The sequence below is a fragment of the Lutjanus erythropterus genome, chromosome 2 (assembly GCF_056507025.1).
Source record: "Lutjanus erythropterus isolate fLutEry1 chromosome 2, fLutEry1.hap2, whole genome shotgun sequence".
NCBI lineage: Eukaryota > Metazoa > Chordata > Actinopteri > Lutjaniformes > Lutjanidae > Lutjanus > Lutjanus erythropterus.
Window position 1 is genome coordinate 35,828,452 of NC_139318.1, and position 25,980 is coordinate 35,854,431.

General features: G+C 38.6%; 1 protein-coding gene across 1 annotated transcript in view; it reads right to left on the reverse strand.

The window, feature by feature from the left end:
* Positions 1-14,336: 14,336 nt before the first annotated feature.
* The window catches only part of ngfb (nerve growth factor b (beta polypeptide)), a 29,615-nt gene continuing 17,971 nt past the window's right edge, over positions 14,337-25,980 (reverse strand). Inside the window, exons 2-3 of the mRNA XM_084745523.1 lie at positions 20,713-20,868; positions 14,337-15,209 (exon numbers count right to left, since the gene is read on the reverse strand). Of these exons, the coding sequence (XP_084601649.1) occupies positions 14,608-15,198 (591 nt within the window). The 5' untranslated portion in view covers positions 15,199-15,209; positions 20,713-20,868 and the 3' untranslated portion in view covers positions 14,337-14,607. The remainder of the gene's footprint in view (positions 15,210-20,712; positions 20,869-25,980) is intronic.

Below are 25,980 nucleotides of genomic sequence, written 5' to 3' on the forward strand. Positions count from 1 at the left end.
ACGCACAGACGGGCTGCAGGCTGCTGCGGCTGCACGATGCTTTGCACCGCCCATCAGAGTGTGTGTGTGTGTGTGTGTGTGTGTGTGTGTGTGTGTGTGTGTGTGTGTGTGCTGAGGTACCCCAGGAGCTTCAGGGACAGTCTGGGACTCCTGAGGGAGACTCCAGGGTGTCACCCAACAACATAAAGCACAGTATGATTTTTGTGCGTAATATCGCCGCTCAGGTGATAATGAGGGCTTCATTCGTTAAACGTTAAATCAAAAACAAAATTCCCAGAGCGAGAGTTCGTTGTATCCAACATTTCGTCCAACAAACCTCATTTGTAAAGGAAATTTCTCGGTAGATACGAATAAACACAACATTATATAACAATCACTGTGGGTGGGAGATAAGAAACTGGTGTAGAAAACTGCCATCTGTTCGCAAAACCTATTTTTGTGCAACCTTTGAGTAAATATTAGCCATGTAAAGCCTGACACAATAAATAATTGCCAGAAAATTCTATTTTTTTTTTTTACCAAATAGTTTATTAGATCTTTTGACAAAATACAAAAGAAATCCATCCTTTAATTTACGTATATGATATTTTGTTTGTGTCATATATGATATGTCAGGCATTTATGAAAAGTCATTGATGATAATTTTATTTTAGAAAATAAAAAACAACAAGTGGGCCTATAAATAACAGCTTTTGGAAAATCTAGCACATTGGTCAATATAACATATAGATTATGATTGCCAAGGAGTAGTTTTACTCAAAATCAGTTAAAAATAATTGATTGAATATTGGCGAGTAATAATTATTTGCAACATCTAAATGATTATAATGAGAACAGGTTGCATATAAATATCTCAGTTTATCTCAAGATGACATTTCAATCTTTCATTAGTTTATTTAACAGTGTATTTGTGATATGGTGTTTGTCGTTTTAAAAGTTAATTTTACAAGAACGTTTCAGTTTGTTGTAGGTTTATAGTTTAATTTATCTGAAACCCGTCAGTGAACTGGTCATATATATATATATTATGGTGAACTACATAGATAGCGAATGCAAAGATGGCGCCCGCTCAGTCCAATGAGAGAAGTTTTCTAGCTTACGTGTTTACTTCCTGGTTATGCGGCCCACTGAATATGTGCAGCAGTGTTTCCTCCCTTCCCTCCGTCCACAAGTCCCAGCTCAGCCCACAGACTTTACATTGTAGAGATGTCACAGATTTTCAAAATTGCTTTTTTCTGCTCAAGGAAAATGGGGAAAATGTTTTTTTTGGGCCACAAGTTTCACTGCAATACCACGAGTGACCACTGGAAGGTCCTGTCTTACTGCAGTGTTTTATGTGGCCTTTTCCTTTTATTAGCAGTGAAGTGAAAGAACGAGTATGACCCGTTGTTGTGAGACTACATTCGGGTATGAAAAAACACACAGGCATCGTACCTTCAGTGTCTTTTGTGTACAACGTTGTGTACACAAAACATAGCACCATTTCTGTTTAAATGTTTTTTTCAGGGCACACGCATCTTTCTCATTGTTTACAAAGTGTAAAGGTGTCTACTGTTGTGATAAAGGTGTATCAGGTATGACACAAATGGTGCAACGATGCCAAACACTCAACACAATAACACCACAATGAAAGGTCCACAATATTTATTGCAATGTTAAAAACAAAGATTACAACTTATTAAATAATAAATCTGATGTGTACAGCTTTTTTCTGAATAAAATGTGTTTTTTGCCTGATATACTTTAAGATGCTGCAAAGAAAATACTATTCATAACCTAAACTCACTAAAAATAATCCCTAACATCTCCTCTCTGTCTGATAAATGTCGGTTTCAAGAAGCCAATTTAACTCACAGTTTGGTAATTTGCCGCAAGTTAGAAAGTTTATTCAGCATCTTTACCTCTATACTGAAAATCCCTCTGAAACCAGATCCGGAAATGATGATACTGGGAATATGTGAAGCTTTTAGAAAACCAATGACCTCTCAGCAACACTATCTCCCATGTTCTAATAACGGCTAAAAAATATACTTAATTTTTGGAAGAAAACCGAAGCCCCCCAAGTGAAGTTGTGGATCACAGAGCTAACCGATGCACCCCAGCTGGAGTCAGTTAGATTTGTCGTAAATTATAAACCAAAGCATTTTTTACAGGTTTGATCACCATTTATCTCCTCTCTTGAACAACACAAAATGAATACTAACTCAATAACTACAAGCAGTACTGGGCAGGTGGACGAGCGGGTGGGTTAGGTAGGTTTCCCCTTTCTTTTTCTTTCTGTGAATTACTGTAAAACCTAAAGCAGTTTCCTGTGAATGTCAACCTTTTCGCACGAATGCTTCCAATACAAACATTTGAAACAAAATTAAAATGCATCTTTCCTTTTGATTTAAAGTGCATCTACTTTCCTCCTTTCATAAAGTAAAATAAAAGTAGCCAGGCATCACCTCAGCATATGAAAAACTGGTATTTTTGTACAGTTGAACAAAACAGCAACAACTCATTTACATTACAACAATCTACGTGGGTGAGAGATGGAAACTGGTGTAGAAACCTGACATCTGTTGGCAGTTCCTATTTTTTGTTCTTTTTTTGAGCCCACACTAGACCCCCGAGGGTCTTTGTAAACCACTGTACCGACCAATGAACCATGATCTACGTGAAAATCTTCACAGCACCTTCACTTTTACTTCCTTGACTATAATATCTGTGGTTTATCAACTCAGTGATCATTTCTCACAGACACTTTAAGCCTGCACATCATCCTACACCACATAGATATCCGTGTTATGTAAATATAGGAACTTGTGTACAGTAAGCACATATATAACACAGTGACCTGAGATAAGTGAGATTACTGCCACAGTTAAAATAAGTTATGACCTGGATTTTATAAATACTGACGTCATGACTGCTGAGTCTCTCTCAGCTCCAGGAGATTTTGATGATTTTTTTTTATACTTATAATTATTTGATCTATTTTATGGCTCAAACAAAAAATTGATTAATGGAGAAAATTAGAGACAGATTAACTGGTGAGGAAAATAATAGTTACATGAAAGACTTGAGACCAAACTTAAGACAAAACAACTTGAGACCAAACAACTGATCAATTAATTGAGATAATAATCAATCACTTAATCGAGGATGAAGATAATCACTAGTTGCAGCCCTAAAAACACTAGGCTAAAAAATTGTGACACTTGTGATACATTATCGACTACATTTTTTAACATGTAATTAATAACTGTATTGGAATACAATTTTTAAAGTAACCCTCCCAACCCTATAGATACTACTGGTGTAAGAAAATAGTTTCTACATGAAACAGGAGAAAGAAAACTTTATTTAGAAAGAAAAACTTATTTTTTGGCTCAAGGTCCTTTTAGTTTCATTATATTCGAGAGAAGACAGATATTTTAAAAACTCTGCAACACACACCAAAGCTATCTAAATGGATAAATAGTACCAGAGATGAGAGGAAACAAACTGGATTTTGGGGGTGAATATCCCTTTAAATATTTTAGCAGCAGTGGTTTTACCTTACCTGGTGCACATTTCTGTACGTGGATGGAGATGCAGAAAATATTTTGCTGCTCCGTATGAGTGATGTCTTTAAAAAGAACAGTGCTAAATGTCTGATGAGCACAGATACATATGCTAACAGCAACACATGCTAACAGCGACACATGCTAACAGCTACACAGGCTAACAGCGACACATGCTAACAGCTACACAGGCTAACAGCTACACATGCTAACAGTGACATATGCTAACAGCCATACATGCTAACAGCGACACATGCTAACAGCTACACAGGCTAACAGCGACACATGCTAACAGCTACACAGGCTAACAGCTACACATGCTGATAGCAACTCATGGTAACAGTGACATATGCTAACAGCCACACATGCTAACAGCGACACATGCTAACAGCTACACAGGCTAACAGCGACACATGCTAACAGCTACACAGGCTAACAGCTACACATGCTAACAGTGACATATGCTACCAGCTACACATGCTAACAGACATTCACACACCTGCACAGGTTCATTTCATCTGCAGTCAACCACACATTTCACAGTTTGATTGATATGAATGTTATTGATTTGCTTTTATCCTCACACTGTTTAAATGAAGTGCACACATTCTCACACTTTCCCGTCATAATAACCAGGTGTGTCTTTGTGTTTAACTCGCTGTGGTCGTTGGGGGCGGTTCTCCTTCTTGGTTGAGCAAAAGTTGTGTCTGAGGGCGGAGGACTCTTAAATCCTAAAGTCAGCTCGTCAGACCAAACCATGTGCTGCCAAATCAGAGGGGGGTATCCAGGTTTTAGTTGGTTTTTGCCTTGTATTAGTTTCAGTTGGCATTCATCTTGTTTTTCCCCTTGTGTGTTACTTGGTTTGACCTGGTCACTATATATGATCACCGCGGCTCCATCATGGTGTGTGAAGGTTGGAGGAATCCAACCATTGCACAAACACTTAGGTCACTGTATGACAATGATTCTCAAACTTTTTCCTGACCTGACCACCTTTCAGAAGCTTTGCTGTGTGAGGTGACAAATGGAGGCTCATCCTTTTTACTTTTGCAGCTTTCCCAAATGTAAGTGGGGCTCTGGTCTGCAGCCACATGTGTGTTTAATATTTTTGTCCACTCCACACAAGACAGACTGCTTCATAATCTAATGTCTAGTGTCATTTGGTTTATTTGAAGTGTAGTTTTACGTGTCTCTCTTGCTTATCACAGACAATATAAAAATACAAACTCCACCATTTTCTATAGTCCACAATGTTCATATTTACCTGTGGCATGTTTATATGTGTTTAAACAGGTGCTAACAAAGTCATCCTTGATCAAATGGCCTCATTTCTACTTTTACTGATTTTTCTTGTTTCTCCTACTTTCCTTTGAATGGTGTGGTAGTATCAGCCCTCATTTCCTCTATCCTATTCTCCTGTGAGATAAATTTCATGTCATTGAAATTCAGTGTTAGAAAGCTTAAAATCTAATTTAAAATATTTTTTAAAAAATACAAGACCGATGCCAAGTTTTGAATGCTCTTATAATGATTTGTTAGGCTGAAAACTGTGTTTGAGTTTTCCTTCACAACTGCAGCACTCTTTTTGCAATGTTAAATGATGATCCGAAAACTGGTGCACATATATTGGGTTTTTTTTTCTGTCAGTTCCAACACCCGCTTTTCAGAGATCTGCACACAATTTCAAGTTGTGAGTCACATGATTTCTGACAGCATCTGCTCACATTTTTTCAGATCACCATTTACAAGGTTTCAAACGTCCACAACAATTTACACTCGGAAAACAACGATGGATTTGAAACCAAGTGTGTTGGAGAAACACTGAGCTGCAGCTGTGAAGAGGAGAAAATCAAATATTAAATGTCCGCAGAGATTTGATGTGTATTTTCAGCCTAAAATGGCTCCACAGCGCTCCTAACAATATTTCAATGGAGCAGCCCCCATGGTACATTTCATCTTCATGTGCAAAAATTGGTAGGCATATGTATTGTGTCCAGGCAGACAAAAAAGCCTCTGGGAGCCGTAGCCTAAAGGAAGTCAGCCATTTTGAATTAAGTGGTGAATTTTCACAGTTTCCACGTGTTGCATTTTAACAAATCAGACTGACTTCAAAACTGGGGTGTCCCAACCAGACTAATTTGTGAGCACAAGTAAGTAAAAGATTTAGCTATCGTTGAAGAGCATGGCTTTAGTGTGGCGACAAGTTTTGATGTCTCTCCATGAAGCAGGAAGTTGCTGTAATTTGAGTAGAAATGATCCAGTCGACTCCAAACTTCCTGATCATATCTACATGCCGATCATGAGTTACACTGACTGTGCCACCTACTGGCAACAGGAAGTAAGTAAAGTTCTTGTGACAATCATTATCTGATTTACATCAAATTTTCACGGTGTGGTCTACACTTAATATACTGGATCGTAACATATAACTAGTGGCTGTTCTGTAGCGCCACCTAGTGGAGACAGGAAGTGACATTGAACTCCTTCCTGCAGTGTCCAAAACACATGACAACTCAGAGCCTTGTTGATTGATCAGCATCCAGTGATTCCCCTGCCTAACAATGATGGCAGGGTTTTTCTTTTTTTTTTTTGTTTGTTTGTTTAATTTTATTATTAGTACCATGTGTGGCATTTAGCACTCTTTTTAAAGACACCACTCGTACAGAATGGCAAATTGATGCATTACCAAAATATTTTCTGCATCACATCTGGATCAACTGTGTACAGAAATGTGCACCAAAAAATGGTAAAAGTACTGGTTTTAAAATGTTTAAAGGGACATCATCACCAAATCTGTTGGGGTTTATTTCCCAATAATGACCTGCTCGCTGTATTATCCCTCACTCAGTAGCCTATAGGTATTAGCTTTTAATTGTAGAATGAAAAAGGCTGCAAAAAAAAAAATAAAAACAAGGACATGACTTCAGTGTGCTTCATGGTACAGACCTGAGTTACAGACTTGTAGTAACGTAACTTATTGACATAGAATAGGAGAGTAAACACAGTTATTAACAATGATGCTAATTTAGGTTCAGTTCCATTTAGGTCAAACAGAGTTGAGGTGCTGCTGTTGTGCATGTTGGCTCATTGGAAAGGCTCTGTGACACTAAATAGATTGGGATCTTAATATCATTTGCGACACCTGTGTTTATTCTACTAATTAACATCAATATGACTGCTGTGACAAAGGTCTCTTCTGTAGTGTTACATGTCACGTTTGCTTCTGTATGTGTTTATACAAATTGTACTTGGTATCCTTCATGAAGACATCCTTATTTATCAGTTTTGGTTGATAATTATTTGTATATTTTGAACGTGTTTGCATGCACAGTATTTGTAGTGTTGCATTGCCAGTTCCCATGAATGATGGCTGCATGTGGAGCGTCACCAAAGCTGCTCTGTGTGTTCTCTGCGGGCCGGAGGGGGGTCAGCTCGGGTTCAAACCGCTCCGACAGTCGAGCTTCTCATGTTCGTGCCGCTGCCGCCTTTGTTTGCTGCACTGATGTGGGAGGGAAACAGCGACCCCCCTGTTCGGATCAGTCGGGTGGATCATGAGACACATCACATCACTGCCACCCACCCCCTCGATTTATCAGATGACAAGTATAGAGTCAGCAAAAAGAATCCACAGATAGATAGATAGATAGATAGATAGATAGATAGATAGATAGATAGATAGATAGATAGATAGATAGATAGATAGATTATAAATGATTAATAGTTTCCATGTAACTCTGAATAAGATCACTGAACTGCATCAATGTTAACCTAATATAACTCTGGTCATCCAATCCTGTCATGAATTCAGAGCTGTAATTATCACAGTGGAAGTACAACCCAAACTGAAACCATATCCTCGGGGTATAATGGAGTCAAAATCCCATTATCCCTCCACAGCCGCCCTCTCCTCAACCCCCCTCCTTACCCCCGTCTATTGTGCTTGATATTTAAATCTGGTGCAATAACGTAACCTGATCTCCATATGGTGCAACTGTGAGTCATCCTCATGATCCACCAGAGGTGAAGAGACGGGTCAAAATAATATTTGAATTGAATACATTCAAGGAGACAGGCCATGCAGGTCAGTTAATTATAAATAACTGGCCTTTCAAATATGACAGAAATGGCAATTTTAAAATCATTGTGGCAATTTATCAGGAAATAAAGAGAATTAATGAATTTACATTTCTCATCAATGGTGTTGGAAGTGTGTGTCAACATCTAAAAACAAGAAACACTTTCATCTGTGTAACCAAGAGAGCACCACAGGGTGGAAGCCTTAAATTACAATAACTTAACAGATAAACTTCAGTATTATGGGACTAAAGATTTGGTCACACCATTGTCTCCATCTAATGGACACACTGAAAAGAACAAATACAGTCTGTTTACTGTTTACTGTTTGGATACACTGGTTTACCTGAAGGAAATTACTTTGTTGATTTATGGGTAATATTGTCACTTTTACTAAATGTGACCAATTACAATTGTTTACTGTTTTTGTTACTTTTATTTTAAAAAATATATACATTTATGTTATCATGATATATGCAGTATTATTGATTTTCTGTCTTAGACTGTTAAGCCGAATAAGTTAGTAGTACTCAAAAAAGTTGTTGCACACTTTCTGTATTTATTTTAGTATTATTGTAAATAAAAACAGTGCAAAACAGTTAAAACAGATAAAATCAGGAAAGGCTCTCTATGTTTTCAGAAGATACTTAAAGGAGATCACTGACTCAGCTGACCTAATTTCCTTGGGCAGGTTGTTCCAGAGCCTTGGGGACCCTGACTGAAAAGGCCCTGTCCCCTTTAGTTTTCAGCCGGGCCTGTGGAACAGACAGAAGACCTCCGCCCGAGGATCTCAAGGTACGTCCTGGAGTTTAAGGTACTAACAGGTCGGTGATATATGAGGGAGCGAGGCCATTAAGAGCTTTAAAAGTCATCAGTAAAATTGTAAAATCTATTCTAAAACATACTTGGAGCCAATGTAAAGACACTAAAACAGGAGTGATATGATTGTGTTTCCTAGTTCTGGTTAGAGGCCTGGCAGCTGAGTTCTGTACAATCTGAAGTCTCTTAATAGATTTTTGATTCAGGCAGGTAAAACGGCTGTTGCAGAAATCCAGGCCAGTATAGAACATATTTCTGAAATATTTCTCAGATGATAAAAACATGATTGCACAAGATTTGTTGCGTGATATTCAAAACATAGGGTTGCATCAAACCACACTCCCAGATTCCTCGCAACAGGCTTGATATGATGTGTTAGGGACCCAGCAGATGGTGGGATCTGTTTAGTCATTTGCTGGGATCCAATATTGGAGTCAAAGTGCAGGTCTGGCTTTTTCTGGAGACTTATGACAGGTGAGAGCGGGGGTGGTGATGGTTGTCTGCTCACTTGTTGATGAGTGGTAGCAGGCAGTGCCTGTAGACGGCTTTTTCCTTGGCATTGACTTCGCACACCTTTGTGAAGTCCGGCCATTTTGGAGACAGGACTTTGTTGAGGGTGGGCACTGTCGTTTCAGTCTGTCGGCCCAATATCGGCTGTGCAGGACTAGCATGTGTGGCTCTGAGGCTCATAAGAGCCGGGAAAGGGTCACCCTGCTGGAAAATCCTTTTGACTGAGGGTAGTGGGATCTGAAAATTGTATGTTTGAAGTCATACATCACAGAAAAGCTTTCAAAATCCTGACTTCAAAACTATCTTTCATTGTCTGTGTATAGCTCATCTGACATCCTCACCTGACAAATATGTTCTTAAGCCGTACACAGGTGGCCTCACTCCTCATATTATGTAGGTGGGCTGTTTGCAGGTGGGGAGAGAAATAGTTTGTTACAATCAGATAGTTCTGCTTTGCAAACTCACAGATGTCTGCTCTAATCTTTAACCAGGACCTTTGCGGTGGCGGTGCTGTCATCAGAGGCTCCTTCATCTGCATGAACTCAGGGCACTTTGTCACCAGCTCCTCAAAATCACTCTGTCTCAGCCCAGGACATCACACACTCATGTGTGCCCTTTTATGACACTTGGTGATGCCCTGATGTCCCTCAGGCAAACGGTATGTCAATATGTCAGCTTTCATACTGTGTGGGATGACAATGTGATCCCCATACAGCAGAAGTCCTTTTGAAGTTGACTGGCTTATTTCCCTATTGGTGATATGTTTTGGCCTGGACTTGAATGCTACTCACATGTTTTGGCCAACCCTGGGTCACCAGTCCGCTCACCACCTGCACATCAGGGTCTTTGCTCATCTCCTGCTCGATCCATTCGAGTGTGGAGGGTGACAGGCCGTGCACAGTGTTTTGCAGGTAAAAGCTTTTGTGTGTCAGCTACTGTCGGTGTTTTCCCTGGCACGTACTCCGCAGAGGGGTTGAATCTCATCAGACACTTGAGCAGGTGTTGGCACCTCATGGGAACTGCGTCAAGGTCTTTGTTGTTAATTAGAGGGTCCAGTGGTTTGTGGTCAGTGTGGACGGTGAAGTTGTCTAGACCATTCAGATAGGTGGAGAATCTTTAACCGGCCCAAATGCACGTAGTTCTTTTCACAATCAGTCAGTGCTCTAGAGCAGAATGTCACAGGTTTCAGTCCCTCTGCGTGTCGCTGTAGCAGCACAGCCCCCAGCCCGAAGCTGCTTGCGTCTGTGCTCACCATCATGGGTTTGTCAACATCATAGAATGTGAGGATGGGTGCAGTGGAGACAAGTTGCTTTACCTTTTTGAAAGCATCTGCTTGTGCGGCATCCCAAGTCCATGCCATTTAATCTTTTAGCAGGTTGTTGAGGTTTTTTACCACTTCTCACAGGATGGGTAGGTATCTTCCCAAGTAATTGACCATGTCCAAGGAGCCTCTGCAGAGCTGGCATGTCACCTGGTGGTCGCGATTCAGATCGTAGTAATTATGATATGTTATGATAAAATTATATTAGACTGTTTAAAGATGTTGTTTATTGACAAGGTCATCATATCTGTGTCACCAAGAGAACATAGCAGAGTTGAAACCTTAGAAATGATGAGGGCCAGACAAATACACTCAAGTATTACAGGACTAAAATATTCTGTCATAACAAATGTCTCCATCTAGTGGACAGATGGAGAAGTAGAAATATAGTCTGACCGCTGTGTGTGTGTGTTTTTTTAATACTATGAAGTTTTTGTAGACTTTTACAATTGTCACTTGTCTCAAATGTGACAGATTACATTTATGTAATTTTACATTTATAAAGTATAATTATAAAATAATGTAATGCATAATTATTATAATTTTCATTATTTTTGAAGAAGCAGCCTCAACTCAATGTAAAATTCACTTGGATAAAATTGACTCAGTGGGATTAATATAATACTGATGCAACACTTAATTTCACCCAGTACCAATGGGTAGAAAACCAACCAACACCAGGGTTGTTTTGATCCAGTGAGTAAGCAGTTATATAAAATTTACACCAACACTGGGACAAAACATCCCTTATCTTATCTGTAAATACACCAATTATATTTAAAAAAGTTTGCAGTCTTTATATAGTCATATATTAGTTCTCGGCTGTTATTAGCTGCGATGTAAAAACATGTTTTCCTTGCCAATAAAGCTCCTTTAATTGCATTTTGAAAAACGGTTTAAGAACAAAAAATCAAGTTTTGTCCGAGTAGACAATCTGAACATGAACTCAGCACAACGCATGCGCAGTCCACTAACTAGCTTTTAGCTTTTTGCTAAGCTAGCACCCTTCATTACGTTTTTGTCGTAACATAAGTTATGGTTCTCAGTGTTGCTTTTGGTTTAAGAATCCATATCGGAGAAGTAAATTATTCATTTTAACTTACTAAATGCCTGACCGAATGTATTAATTATAATATAGTGAGCTATCGTCTGATTCAGTGTTAATCAGGATCGGTTCTAGAAGGGAACCCTTGACATGCGAAACTCTCGCGAGATTTGTGCACATTGTATTTCGGTGTACATGTTGGACAAATTAATTGTGTTTTATAACGCAACAGCGCTGTGCTTAAGATCTAGGTAGGTTAAGGAACCAAAACACTTTGTTACTGTTGGAGAAACGTCATTGTTTAGGTGTAAATGATCAATCTCGCGAGATATTTCGCGGGACTGGAGTTCCCTTCAAGTCACAACCGTTATTCAGCCGTTAATGTTAAGTTTAATTTGAAGACGTGCGCCAACCTGTGACCACTAGAGGGCATTGTTGTATTTTATTTTGAGGCACTGCTTTAGAGTTGTCTGTCTCCTGAGTTTGAGGTAAACAAGCAGCAGCAGTAAACTAAACAAGGTGGTTCTGACAAATCTTATTTACAGTTGACAGGTAGACAGCTAAAAATGGAAACACTTATCTTCAAAGTGTAGTTTTCCAGAAACATAATCTCACGCAGCCTCTTTGTTTCTGTTTCCACTTTACCTCCAAGCTCTCTGAACTCACGTTAGACATCTTAAATGTCAGCTGGGAGACAAAATTGGGCTGTGAGCCAAAAACCAAAAAAAAAAAATCACTACTGATTTTGACTTCATGCCTCAAGTACAATTTGTTGTGTGCTGACAACACTGAAATGTCACTGCCAAAACAAAGAAAATGGCAAGACATGATATTATCAAGCAAACTGATGAATCACAGGCAGTCTTATTTATGTTAATGCCTTTTTCCCCCCTTTGTGTCATATCTGTAGAATGGAGAGCTGGAGAAAAACACAAAGCAAAGCCAAAACACCAAATTACTGGCAGTAAAATGAAGCCATATGGGTTTTCTCTTCATTTTTCCATCTAAACGAAACGTCTTTTCGTGTCAAACGGTTACTCAGTCTGTGCTAGTGGAACAACAGGCTCACCAGCCTTACAATAAACCTCATAAAACACACACAGTGCATGTATGGAAGTGTTTAATAAATAACAATATCAACAACGACATTTTAACAAAAGTTTTGCTTATGTCAGACCTGGGTCAAAGTGTATGTCCAAAATTTGTGAGTTGCATCAGTCCGCTTAGAGTGAGCGATAATATAATGAGCAACAGAAAAAACACTATAATTAGCATGATTGTGTTGCACTGCCAAAAGTCTTACGGGCCTGTTGCTCTGCCACCAGCTTCACAGCGGTTTTAGGATTTATGACAGGTTTATGACAGGTTTAAACCTGGGCTGTCTTGAACAAAATCACATATAAACACCTTTAAGCAATATTGCTGTGTCTTTAGAAGCTGCAGTTTAAAATTCTGAGGAAGTCACCTGAATGTCGTGAGAGGTCATCAGATCTGAGGTTGAAATCGAACCCGCTGCTGCAGAGGCTGAGTAACTAGATTTTAAATTATAATAAACACCGTATGTGACTCTAGTGCTAATTTTTAATTTCCTTCCATAGTAGTTAATTATAATGGAAAGTCAGACAGCTGAAACTAATTTCCTCTCAATAACAGTTTTCAGAGTCTGACACACCTGTGGCTGCGTGGAGAGGATCTTATGAGGTAACTTCATCATACTTTTGGGTAAGATACAGTTTAGTTGTGGTTCAGCTGAACCCAGGCCCGTATTTATCAAACTGTCACAAAAGCAAAAATCTACAGAGCCCCTGAAGATCATGATGGGATTTTATTCTAAAATAATTTCTTAGTCTTCAGGGCACCATGAAAACCCTTCACTTTTATTCCTACTTTCTAACTTAAGAGAAAAATGTCTGTCTACTTAAAATATGCTTAGATTTGAGTGTTTTGGAGGTCTTTTAAATTAGTAAAGAGTTACAGCATGACTGCGGCACAGAAATGTTTCATGGCGATACTTAATGTGATTGTCATGATGAATAATTTATTAGCTCATATAATTCAGATTAGTGTCGTCTTAGCCGATTATTTGTACTTGATTTGAACCTTTGATGGGATGTAACACCACTATTTTTATTTCCTTTTTTGCATTCTTCAGGGGTGCAAACAAGAAGTATAAAGCTGACTTTGGTTTTGTTGTAATCACTTTTCATGCATCTTTGATATCTACACTTGTCAGTGTGGTCCTGTTCTTATGATATGATTTACTCTGTAAACTAGCAGCAGCTTTTCTTTTCTGCTCCAGTTTGATTTTCTTTTTGTTCACATTTACAGTTACAGATTGTTGTGATTTTGCACTGAGATTAAAGCTGCCACAATTAATCAATTATTAATTAATTATTAAATTAATTGGCACCTGTTTTGATAATCAATTTAGGTAATTTTTGAAGAAAAAAGTAAATATTATCTGATTCCAGCTTCTTAAATATGAGTATTTTCTGGTTTCTTTATTCCTGTGTGACAGCAAACTGAAAGTCTTTTGGTTGTTGTGGTCAAAACAAGACATGTGACGATGTTGTCTTGACCTTTGAGAAACACTGATTGACATTTTTCATCATTTCTGACATTTTATAGACCAAACAACGTACCGATTAACTGAGAAAAAAAATCAACAGTTTAATCAATGATGAAAATAATCGTTAGTTGCAGCCCTCCTGGAGATATCAATTAATATTTCACATGAATGAAAAAACACGAAAGTATATATATTTTTTGCAGAATAACATAATTGACATGATCAAATTGCTGATGCTTTGGGTTGGTGGCTTGGACCGACCATCTTTTTCCAGAATCACCTACTGAACCTTTAAGGCTTTCTAAAAAGTTTTTTCACATATGTAGCAGTAGGCCTAACCTCCTCCACAAGACCTGTAAACAGACTATGATTTCTTCTTTAAGTGTTATTATCAGAAGTTTGATAAATATTGGCCTTTTGACTCAGCAAGTAGGTTGGACTTTCTCCTAAACTGAAGCTGTTATAATCTGCAGCTGAGACAGCCGGTTGTTCGGTTCCCAAAAAAAGGCAAAAACAACAGCGACAAACTTGAGATGCAGTTTGACCCAGGCCTGCTGTTTATACATGCGGTCCTGATACTTATCGTATCGTATATTGTCGTATACCAATAATTTACTTTGTGCAGAAGGTGAGAAGTCTTTGGTGATGAGTGTGTCTGTGTTTGTACTGTGTTTTCACTGAGTGTGCGATCCCGGGTGTGTGTGATGCGCAGGCAGAGTCTTCACTGCCGCCATGACTTGCGGCTCAGCACACACACGCAGGCCACGTTGATGCGGATGAGCCTCCACGCCACAAGGTTCTTAAAGGAAGTCAGAGCTCGTACAAAAGTGTGTGAGTTGGTGCAGTAGGAGTTCCAGTGTCTCGCATCGATGCCCAGACAGCCAGAGCTGCCTGAGCGGGCGCTGTGACACGTCGTCTCGAAGAAGTACTGCTTCTTGTTGACATTGTTGATGTTCACGTCTGGCAGAACCGTCACCTCGTTGCCTGAGATGTCCGTGGCTTTGGTCTTGTTGCCCACCCAGACGCTGATGCTCTCGCACACCGAGTAAACTCCACGGTGCTGTGGCTCCGTCGCTCGCCTGCGGGTCCTTCTGCCGGCGCCCTGTGACCCCGCCGGCTCTGCATCAGGAGGCTGAGCGCTGAAGAGCACCCTGGGTGAGAGGTAGCGGCGTTTGGTGAAGAGTTTGGGGTCCACCGTGGGGATGGAGCCGGGGTTGTTGCTGCCTGGACACTGCTGCTGCGCTGCTCCTCCGATGGCGGCCACAGCCTGGGCACTGAAGAGGAGGAACAGGACCAGCACGGACGACCTCATGGGCTCACAACCTGAGGGTGTCGACCAGCACAGAAAACACTCTGTTACTGCAGAGATACAACACGCTTCGGTATTCATGGTGACAAGACCTTTTAATGGTACGTTGACCATTTTATTTCTTACAAAGTGCTCTAACCTGTTCCACTACCCAACACTTATTTCTGTCATAATCCAATCATGGTAACTACTACATCTGTATTTTCCCGTGGGCGGGGCATGGCTACTAATGACATGTAATCATATGTATAGCACCGCCCCCTTTACGTGATTGGTTCCTTAGGTTTGTGACAGCATATACTCAGCCTGACTGAATCCATTTTTCTAAGATTGCCCTCGCTCAATGCAATTTCAATGCAAAAAATGCTCAGACATGGCGTTTACTGCTTGTTTTGCTCCTGACATGTTTGAAAAATGCCACATGTGACCAAGGTTAAAAACGTGATCTTCACTGGATCGAGTCTTTCAGATGCATCACTGTGTGTCAGGTTGTTCTAGTCATAAATCTATTAAATCCTATTCACATTTTGAATGTTCTGAGTGTATAAGACCATAAAACATTATGGCTGAAGTATGTGATTGTTGTTGTCCAGGCTCAATTATGTCTCTTAAGTTGTTACAGCAGTTTTGGGTTTGATAACATTAATTTCACAGATTTAATGCAGAATTGAACAATTTTTGATCATATAAGAGTCGATAAAAATGGTCAAACATCCCTTCAAAATAGCATATTGAAACAGCAAGACCTTGAGGGAATTAACTCTATGAATTGCTATCAAAAACTTTGGAGGTTTCTGTAAGACTTGCATTTTTCTGTGATTGGATGGTTGCCCCAAACTGCATGGGATTATCACAAAGTGGGCAGAACTGTAAAGGGAAGAGGCTCACAGAACCAGTTTTCATTCAAGTATCCTGCGGTGAGATCTCAAGGGACTCCTTTGAAAATTGCAATGCCAGTTTTGCACCTGCCAAAATTTAGTCTAACTTGTTAGTCTAGAGTTAAGCTATTTTGCCAACTTAAATTTATAAGAAACTGATCCCAGATAGATTCCTTATGTCTTCCAGTTTCATATGATATGAGTATCTTCACTCTACTGAGCCCTCTACAGCCTCTGAATGAGAGTAATGTCAGCCGGGGTCGTGAATTCTACCGCTTTTCCTACTCACCAAGACTCAGACAAAATCCTGGATACTTTTTCATGTTTCTGATGTAGTCTCAAGGTACGGACAGGTAGATGTATAAACATCTGGTCTGGTGTTTCAGCCAGGTGCAGGGCAACAGATTCACTGAAGTTAAAATAGAGAGTATCTGAACACTGGATTTAAGCTTCAAATCCTTTTGAGGCAGAAGTTCCCTTTCATTCCGGTGAACCCTCAGAGGCTTTAATCCGGTGTGTGGATACTCCCCATTTTTCCTTCCCAGTTTCAAGGTACAACATGTTGAACAGTGAAATTAAGCAGCAGATCCTCTTTAAAGTGGAAAACACACCTTGTCTAACACTAAGGACTTGAAACCTAATGCTCATTGGCTTTGCAGTAAATGCTTTTCAAGTACTGTTCATCCAAAATTCTGTGCCTGACGTGTTTGTAGTTTTACAGGAGATTTACAGGAATTTCTTGGTCAGCTTGCACTTCCTACAAAGCTGTGTCCTCCCGACCAAGTAAGATCCACAGATCAAATGATTAATGCTCAGGCTAGAGAAGGTGCAATCACCTGGATCACAAATTCTGCCTTTAAGGTTAAGGCGTTATAAAGAGCGACAGTCTAATATTCATAAACAAAGAGGCAGAGTCATGAGATGAAGCACTGCCTGAGAGGCTCAACAGAGGGCAACAAAATCCCTGATTTAATTTTTAACAATGTAAACAGGAAGTGGTTGAATGTTTCATTGATAGTTTAATGGTTATTTTTGCGAAAGTATTAACTTAATAACATCCACAGAGAGAACAATGAACTCCACTGCATTTGGGCAGCAGACTGAGACCATGTGTGTGTGTGTCTCTCTCTCTCTCTCTCTCTCTCTCTCTCTCTCTCTCTCTCTCTCTCTCTCTCTCTCACACACTCACACACACACACACACACACACAATGGTTTTCTCTCTCTTTTATTTCACGGGAGATGTGTGACGGTACAACCGCAAAATTGTAAGCAGCTCTAATTGCAATTTAATTTTAGATTTTATGGTTTTTGTTTTAATCTGTGGTTTAATTTTATGGATATTTGGACGGCTTCATGGAAGGAAATTTAAGCTTAACCTTGATTATCCATCACTGTTTTGAATAAGTTTGTTTTTTGATTCTAAAGATATCCACTGGGCTGAGACTGACAGATTATAATTATAGCTGTAAAGTTTCTAATCTTCAAACTCTACTAGGGATCGACCAATGTGTTTTTTCAGGGTTGATACTGATGCAGGTTATTAACAATGAAGGAGACCAGTAATGAATATTTGGAACAGATATACATTTGCAGTATAAACTAAAATCTTTATGTTAAAGTTTAGGATACCCCTTTCCTGCTGCATTATTATACTTCCACTCCACTACATTTTGGAGATAATATTGTACTCTTTACTCAACAAGGCTACATTTATATAATAATTTTAAGTAGTTACAGGCAGGTAGATTCAGATTATTTATCCAAAATATAAGAATGAATCCAACCATGTTAGTTGATTAGCTGTTCATAATTGTCATTTGTCTGTTGAGTTAAGTTGTGAAGTTAAGCCACAGTCCTGACAACAAATTCCACTGCTCTGAAATTATAAACATCTACGGCTTCTATTAATGATTTTGTGTGACTCATAAACAGACGCTTACAGATTCAGCAAACATTCGGCATTAATTTGAACTCTAACTTGAAACGGGCAAACCAAAACAGTGATTCAAGCCCACAGTAGAAATTTCAAAGTATGACACAGCAGGTGAAGTATTTCAACTTCGCGTGTTTCCTTGAACTCTCATGACATATTGTGATCAGTTTATGATTTATTACAGATTTATGGTCAGATAGTGGGCGGGACATTGACTGAGACTTTCGTGCAATTCTGACTTAATATTACAATAATTTGTGCAATAATTCAACTGTGCAATACTGTGGTATGATCCGGTATACTTCACTTGCATCAACTCTGTATTTATACTGTGCATTTCAACTTACACTCTTATGTATAATGATCTTACTTTCAACAGACTTATTTATGGAGCCTATTTTATTTTCTATTTGTCTTATAATTCTCTATGCTTATATATATCTCTATTCTTAAATGGGAGCAACTGTTACGAGAGAGACAGAGAGAGGGACAGACAGAGAGAAAGCACATTTTTCAATTTATTTTATTGGCAACACAGAGCTGACAATCGGCCAGGGTGATAATTGGTCGATCCCTTAACTGTACTCACAGACATGGAAAAAATGAATCTATGATTTGTCTGTGGGTGAGCTGGAAAAAAAAAACTGTACAATATTCTATAAATAGAGCCAAATTCCCTTTGTGGAACAGTAAAGAACGTCATATACATGAACAGATCTCGTACGTGTGGAGCGAGGAGTCACATTTCCCACAGGAGTCTAATGAGACACTGTTGTGACATCTCATCAGTTTGATCCCTTTCTTTTCTCATCACGCCGCGACTCTGCACACCACAACACAACATCTGTCTTGACTGGCTGCATAAATTGACAGGCTGTTGTGTACAACAGAAGTCAGAGGCGTGTTAACACCTGCAGTGGTTCTGCTGGCAGGCTCTGTCAGGTCGGCTTTTATTATACGCTTCGTTTGCCTCAGGTGTCAGGGTGAATACCCCTGGATTAAAACTGTTGGCACAACAAATCAGAAGAAAAATCATAGCCTGCACAAAAGAACCAAATGTGAGCTATGATTACACCAGTAAGTGATTGTGAAGTCTTTCCAATTCAGGATAAGATTGCTCCTGTGTGTGGTGCAACATTTAATTGTGAAAAAAAAACATTACATTATGTGCCAGTTTTGATTGCTTTAGGACAAACAGGAAGGCTGATTTACAACAGGAAGCAGCTAAGAAACAGCTAAAATATTTGGTTGTTGAGCACAAAGCTGATGAAAAGAAAAAAGACTTTAAATGAGCACAGAACATCCCCAGTGGCAGTATCTGTTTTGCAAAAGGAAGTAAGCGGCTTTTAATTTTAAGAACAAAACCAAGGCAACATGACTGATGAGGAAAAAAAGATAAAAATTATCTTCTCCCCTGCCTATTTTAAATTATACCAAGTTATTTGACAATTAAAATTACCTGAAGCATTTCCCAGAGTCTTTAAGACATGCATCATATATGAAAAGCAAACATGTCTGCTATTATTACACTATCCCTTTAAGTAGAAGATAAGAGTAAAGAGCCTTCTCTTTTACTCCGACTCATGCCTAAGAATGAAAGCTATCAAATTTCTTACAACTTAAAAATGCTGTTAAAGTGCTCTGGAGGTTTCTGGAGTTGATTAAGAAAAGCACAAAAACAGATGAACACCTAAAGTAAAAAAAAAAAACACTTTAGCTTAACCAATAAGTATGATACAGAGTAGGGCTTTAGCAAATTATTTGCATTCGATTTGAACATTTAATTGAATTTTAGATCGCTTCTCCTTTGTTTTTGTGTTTTTATTGTTGCATATCGGGGAGCAAACAATAAGAATAAAGCACTTTATTCTCTGTCAGAACAATAATAGTACTTCATCATTTACTTTGTGTGTTTCACACGTCAGTTGGCACCCAGGAGACACTGAGAGAGGATAGTTGTTTATAATATGGCATTTCAACCAAAGTCTAAACTAAAACTAGGCTCATTTTAACAATGCCATCAGTTAATGAGCAAGCACAGTCTTTTGTGCTCCCTGGCCGATCCCATTTCCTAAGAAGGGAAGTTGTTCTACCAGTGCGTTAATTAGCTTTTATGTTGTAATGTGGAAACAAGATGCTACAAAGCATCCTACTGAAGATTCATGTTGCCATTCAAGTATTTTAAAACAGCTTGAAGCTTTATATTACAAACTGATTTTGTTCCAGACTTGCTTTACCTATATATTCATTAACCACGAAAATATTGCTTTACCTGACTTGTTATCAGGGTTAACACTGTTAAATAAGTTTTGTAACTAGTCCGGGTCAGCAGCTTACAGTTACAACCAAATAAGGTATTAGCAATTGCATGTGAGCAAAAAAGTTGACATGCAGTATGGGTAGCTATAAAAAATAAGTTTCTTATAATCAACCAAACATTGACTTTCATTCACCACTACATACACGGGCTCAAAAACTTTTTGCAGATTTTCTGAGTTGTTGACTTGAATTTTTCCACTCAGGAACCAATTTTTCCAATTATGCGGACATGAATGCACAATAATTATGTCTTTAATGGTGGTAAAATGAGGAGTATTTACAACTTGTTTCACTGATTGGTCTATTTGCTGCTGCACTGATTGACAGGACACTTTTGTGCACTTCATTCTTTCGCAGGCCGCCATCTATCCATCCATCTTCATACCTTTTCAGTGTCTCCACGTGAACTGTAGCACCTCCGTGGCTTCTAGAGGTCGTGATCAGAGCTCGATGTGCTCTGGGCTCCTGCCATCAGGCCCGGCTGTGGCACCCATCCAGCGCACCTCCTCTGCCCTCCTCCTCTGTCTCCTTTTCTGTCTCCCTGTTGAGAGACACGCAGAGAAAGTGTCTCACCCGGCTCATAAACCCACTATAAACACATTCTCTGTGATACAGGAAGAGAAAGTTCATGTTATTCCCACTCACCACCAGATCCTCACATACTGAACATACCGAAATAAAGAAGCAGACCTGCATAATGTAGAAAATGTGGAGTGGAAACAGTTTTTATATTAATGTCATAAACTCTGTCAGCATTCCTTAATGTTTGAGTTTTGACAGGTTATTTGAGACTTAAACACTCCTGTATCTTAACAGACAGATATATAGAAACACATTTAAAGATTATTTAGGAACCAGATCATTTAGGAATTTGGTGTTTTGTGCATGAGGCCACATTCCATCAGGGTGTCACTGTTCCTTGTGTTTTATGTCTCCTTCTTTGTTTTAAATGACTCCATCAGGCTTGATTTCCCACATTCGGAGCGCCATGATTCATTTTTTGTGCCGTGACGAAACACAGACACCATTCAAGCTCGATAATTGATCACAGCAAACCAGGAGCTTTAATTTTGTTTTGTCATTTTGTTTTATCGCTCTGTCGCCGCGCTCAAGTGTGCTTAAGTGTCAGCAGACTGCGTGTTCTGTTACACCTCACTTAGCGTCATTCACCTGACGCCCACAGACAAAGTCTTCAAAAGCTTAAGTATAAACACTGCCTTACAAAACTCTATATTCTCTTCTATTCAAATTTATTTTAAAATTCAGGGTATCTTTGTGAGTACTTTCAAGCATGGCTCAGGAGGTTAGAAACAGTGAGTAGGTCATGGCACGCTTGCAAAATGAAAGGAATGTCAGATATATATAAACAGAAGCAAATGGGCTGTAAATCTATGTGACACCAGTGTATTCCAGTAAAGATTCTACACTGGCACAGGAAGTCTTCCTGCTTTACAGCAGCTCAACCTCAGCGGTGGTCTCTGGCTGTCACGGGATTTAAACCTGTGACCTTTCAACCACAAGATGGGCTGTTCAACAAACGAACCACCCTGAAACTGAGCTCAGCGTTCTCTCATCCTTCTCAGTCATATTGAACAATTTTCCGCTATTATTCCAAAAATGACAATATTCCAAACTTGATAAAGGTCATTATAGCATATTACAGCATTTGGATATTATTCTAATTATATAATTTCCTGATTAATGTTGGATATGCCGATATTGGAGCATTCAGAATATGTGTCTCCATTGGGGTTTTCACCACAGTTCACATCACATGTCCTCTTGCCTGTTTATGGTAATCTCTGCATTGTAAACAAACCGAATAAACAATGGTTTGCAGGCTGGGGTAGAGATGCATGCAGAAAAGAAAAGCCCACATTAATGGCCGGACAGAGAAAAACACCTAATTTTAAAAATGATAAAAGACCTGGATATCAACAGATTTTGGATATATAATGTAAGCTATAGGATGTACGCCATGAAGTTATGACTGCGTGTTAACTAAGTCTGCAACTAATGATTATTTATATATTTATATTAAAAATGATTAGTGTATCCCGAAGCTCAAGATGACTTCCTCAGATGCTTTGCTTTGTCCACAACCAAAAGATATTCAGTTTACTGTCATAGAGGAGTGAAGAACCCAGAAAATATTCTTCACACTTTATCTTTGAGAAGATTAAATATTTTTTCTTAAAAAAAAGATGATTAATCTACTATTAACAGTTGACAACTAATCGATTATTCTACTAATCATAGAAGCTGTAATATAAATAGGAATATTAGTGGAATATTGATTTTCATTAGCCATATAAACAGCTCCGTATAAATATTATCTTTTACAGAATAAAGGCAAAAAGCTGAATTTTTTGTGCATGTAAACAGTCAGTGTGTCTCTGTCATGAAATCTAACTATCATTTTCATCTTTTCTGCAGGATGCAAAGCAAAGACCTACTGGATTAACACAGAGGTTGAAGAATTATCAAACTGCTGCTGTTGGTGTAAAACCTGATCTTATTGCAGCTGTGTGTTTCGACACTAAAGTGTATTCAGTATATACTGACATACTTAAAGGAAAAGAACTGCAGAACTGTCTCTAAAAAAGCCTCCAGGCATACAGTACATGTATGCGTAGGAAGCAATACATACAATCTACAGTATATTATTTATTTTAAGCATTAAAGTTCAGTCTTGACCTTGAAAACAACACGATATTGACTCAAGATTGACTTACTGGCTATTTCTGGAGTTTTCCCGCTACATGTAATTATCATATCTCTCAGTAGTTATTGCTGACATGTGAAATCAAGGGCACTTTCAAGAGATAAAGTCATAAAAGTAGTAAAAAGTGATAAGATAATAAGATGAGATAAGATAAGATGAGATGAGATAAGATGGACTTTACTGATCCCACACTGGGGAAATAATTTGTCACAGCAGCTCAATAGTCAAAAATAGAGGTAGAAAAGAGTGAATGAGAAATAAAAATACACTAAAAGTGTAAAAAAAAATGCTATATACAATATATACAGCTTTCACTCTGGATAATTACACACATCGTTAAACACATGGTGTGTAACATTATGCTACAGAAAAAAATATTGCCCTGTAAAACTGATAATTACACAGAGACCGAGTTACACAGGATACAAACAGGACATTCACAAGATAGTTGCACAATAGATAAATATAGTTGCAGGGGATAATTGCACAGTGTAAATGTACAGGTCATACTGTGTGTGAGGATAAAGATATTCAGTATATCCAGACTGATATGCTATGATATAGATATGATGATACTCAGTTCCTGGGATCATAAAGTACTTTTGATTGTGATGACAGACATATATAAAGGATAAAAGTGAGACAGATTAGATCATAACTGAGCTTACATGTCAACAGATCCATCTACATGACAACTAAACTAAATGTATGAGCCCTGTGGTGTGTTTAAAAGCTGGATAAAGCCGAGTACGTGGACCTTGAACAGAATAAAGGAGAAACAGGCTCTACTCTTATTGCCTTTATATTAAACATCACGAGCCAGGAGCAAAAAATCCACTGAGTTCACGTAAAGGCATTGTGTATATTTTTGATTTGCACTTTATTGATATTTTAGGTCTCATGTTTGGACTCTCTCCGACTTTGTGCTGCAACGGCTGCGCAACAATTTCCCTCGAGATAAATAAAGTTCTGTTTTATCTTTGATATTCATGTGGGTGTTTGTGTAAATCACAACCAACAGTTATGCACTGCATGTAGGCAATATCATACGGAGACTTAAACAACATCAGTTTAAAACTTGATTTAATCTTAACTTTGAGTCTGTAGTTGATGAGATGCATTAATGTCTCACGCTGATAATTCAACTTTACTTGACCTACTATTTAATACCAGCACCTGAGCCACTGAACACTGAGATATATTATGTAATACCAGAGAATGAGCCATTGATCTGCTTTACAGCAGGAGGGAAATACAAATTAATACTATGTGTCATTAAAGAAGAAGATCTGTGTGAAGGGCGCTATGAGAGTTTTGTGAAAATGACAAGATGTGACTATTTGCCCATTTTTATTTCGAAGCTTATATATCATGAAAAATGCTAACAGAAAACAAATGTCTGAGTTATTGTGAGGATCAGATTTTGGCCCCTGACTCACAGCTGTAACAGCCACTCAGTGGTTAAGAAACATGCAGTCAGCAGTCTGTGGTGAGAGGAGAATGGCAACATTCATTCATGCTACTAGGTGGGCTGCAAATATGCACATAGCAGTGCTGCATAACATTAGTGTGCACTGGGGCATCTCAGATTGCAGCACTACTCATTGAGCCTTGAAGCAGATGGGCTGCAGCAGCACACGGCCACCTGATGACTGCACAGTGGAAAAATGTTTGCCGGTCAGATAATGGCGATGAACAGCGAAGGAAGCGCTGTCTGTTGGCGCAGCCCCCAGTGCCGTTCAGCAGGATCATGTGTGGTGTCATGGAGACACAGTGTGACACCGTGTATGTTAGTTTTGGTTTGATTTTAGCTTCCTGATGCTGCCTGTCACTTCCCAGACTGAATCCAATAAAACACAACTGGGACTATGTTGAACAGGATGTTTGCAGCACAATGAGCCAATGACAACAATGCAGGACATGTTGATGCAATTATACATATTACTGGATAATTAGACCCTAAAACCCTGCTTGGGACAGTTCAGACCGCTCCATGGTTGTGGTCTCCCCTTTTATCTGGGACAAAAGGTGAGAAGACGGGAAAAAAAGTGTAGTTTTGCATTTATTGTCTGCAGTGCAACAATTCTCACGCTGTTAACACTACTATTTGTTGACATGAGACACTTTCTCAACACCTAATTCCATTATGTCAAGTGCAGCTTTATTATTTATGGCAACAGTCTACAGAATATCCCCGCTTCATTTGTGTCTGTGTCTCAATACGCTTCATAGTTAATATTTGAAGGGTTTATTTGCAGAATCAGATATCTCAGTTTTTTATTTATTTTCCTAAATCATATTTTTTGTTTGTTGGTTTGTTTTGCTTTGTTTTTAAACACTCAAAGGAATAACAGTCAAACAGACGCTGGGTTGTTTTGATAAGTTGTAATTTTTTAAATAAATCATAAATCATGTTTTTCGTTTTGCACTCAAGGGAATGTGAAAACAAACAAAGTATTTCAGAAACTGTTTTTGTAAATGAACTCTTACTTTACGCATGGTGTAAGCTATATTTTAATATTGTAGGGTTACTTATTTATACTGAGCATCATACTTTCTTATACTTCCTTTTACTGCTGTGTAATGGAATCAATAAAATGTTACTGATTTTACTATACTTTTTTACTTTTTTTAAAACAATATAATATATTTTATATTATATATATACTTTAATATATTAACTTAACTGTTTGTCTAAAATGGATGAGAAGTACTAAGTAAAATGGAAATTTGAATGTGTCCTATGCCTTGACAAATGAGCAAACTACATCTGCTGATGAAGATCATGTGTGTAGTCAAACAGCTACTAAATAGATCTTGAACTGAGCTGTTTCCAAGGCTTTGTACAGTGGAATAATACGGCCACATTTATATGCAAAAAAGAGAAGAGGGAGAGGAAGTTTTTTTTTTTAAATTATGCATTTCAAG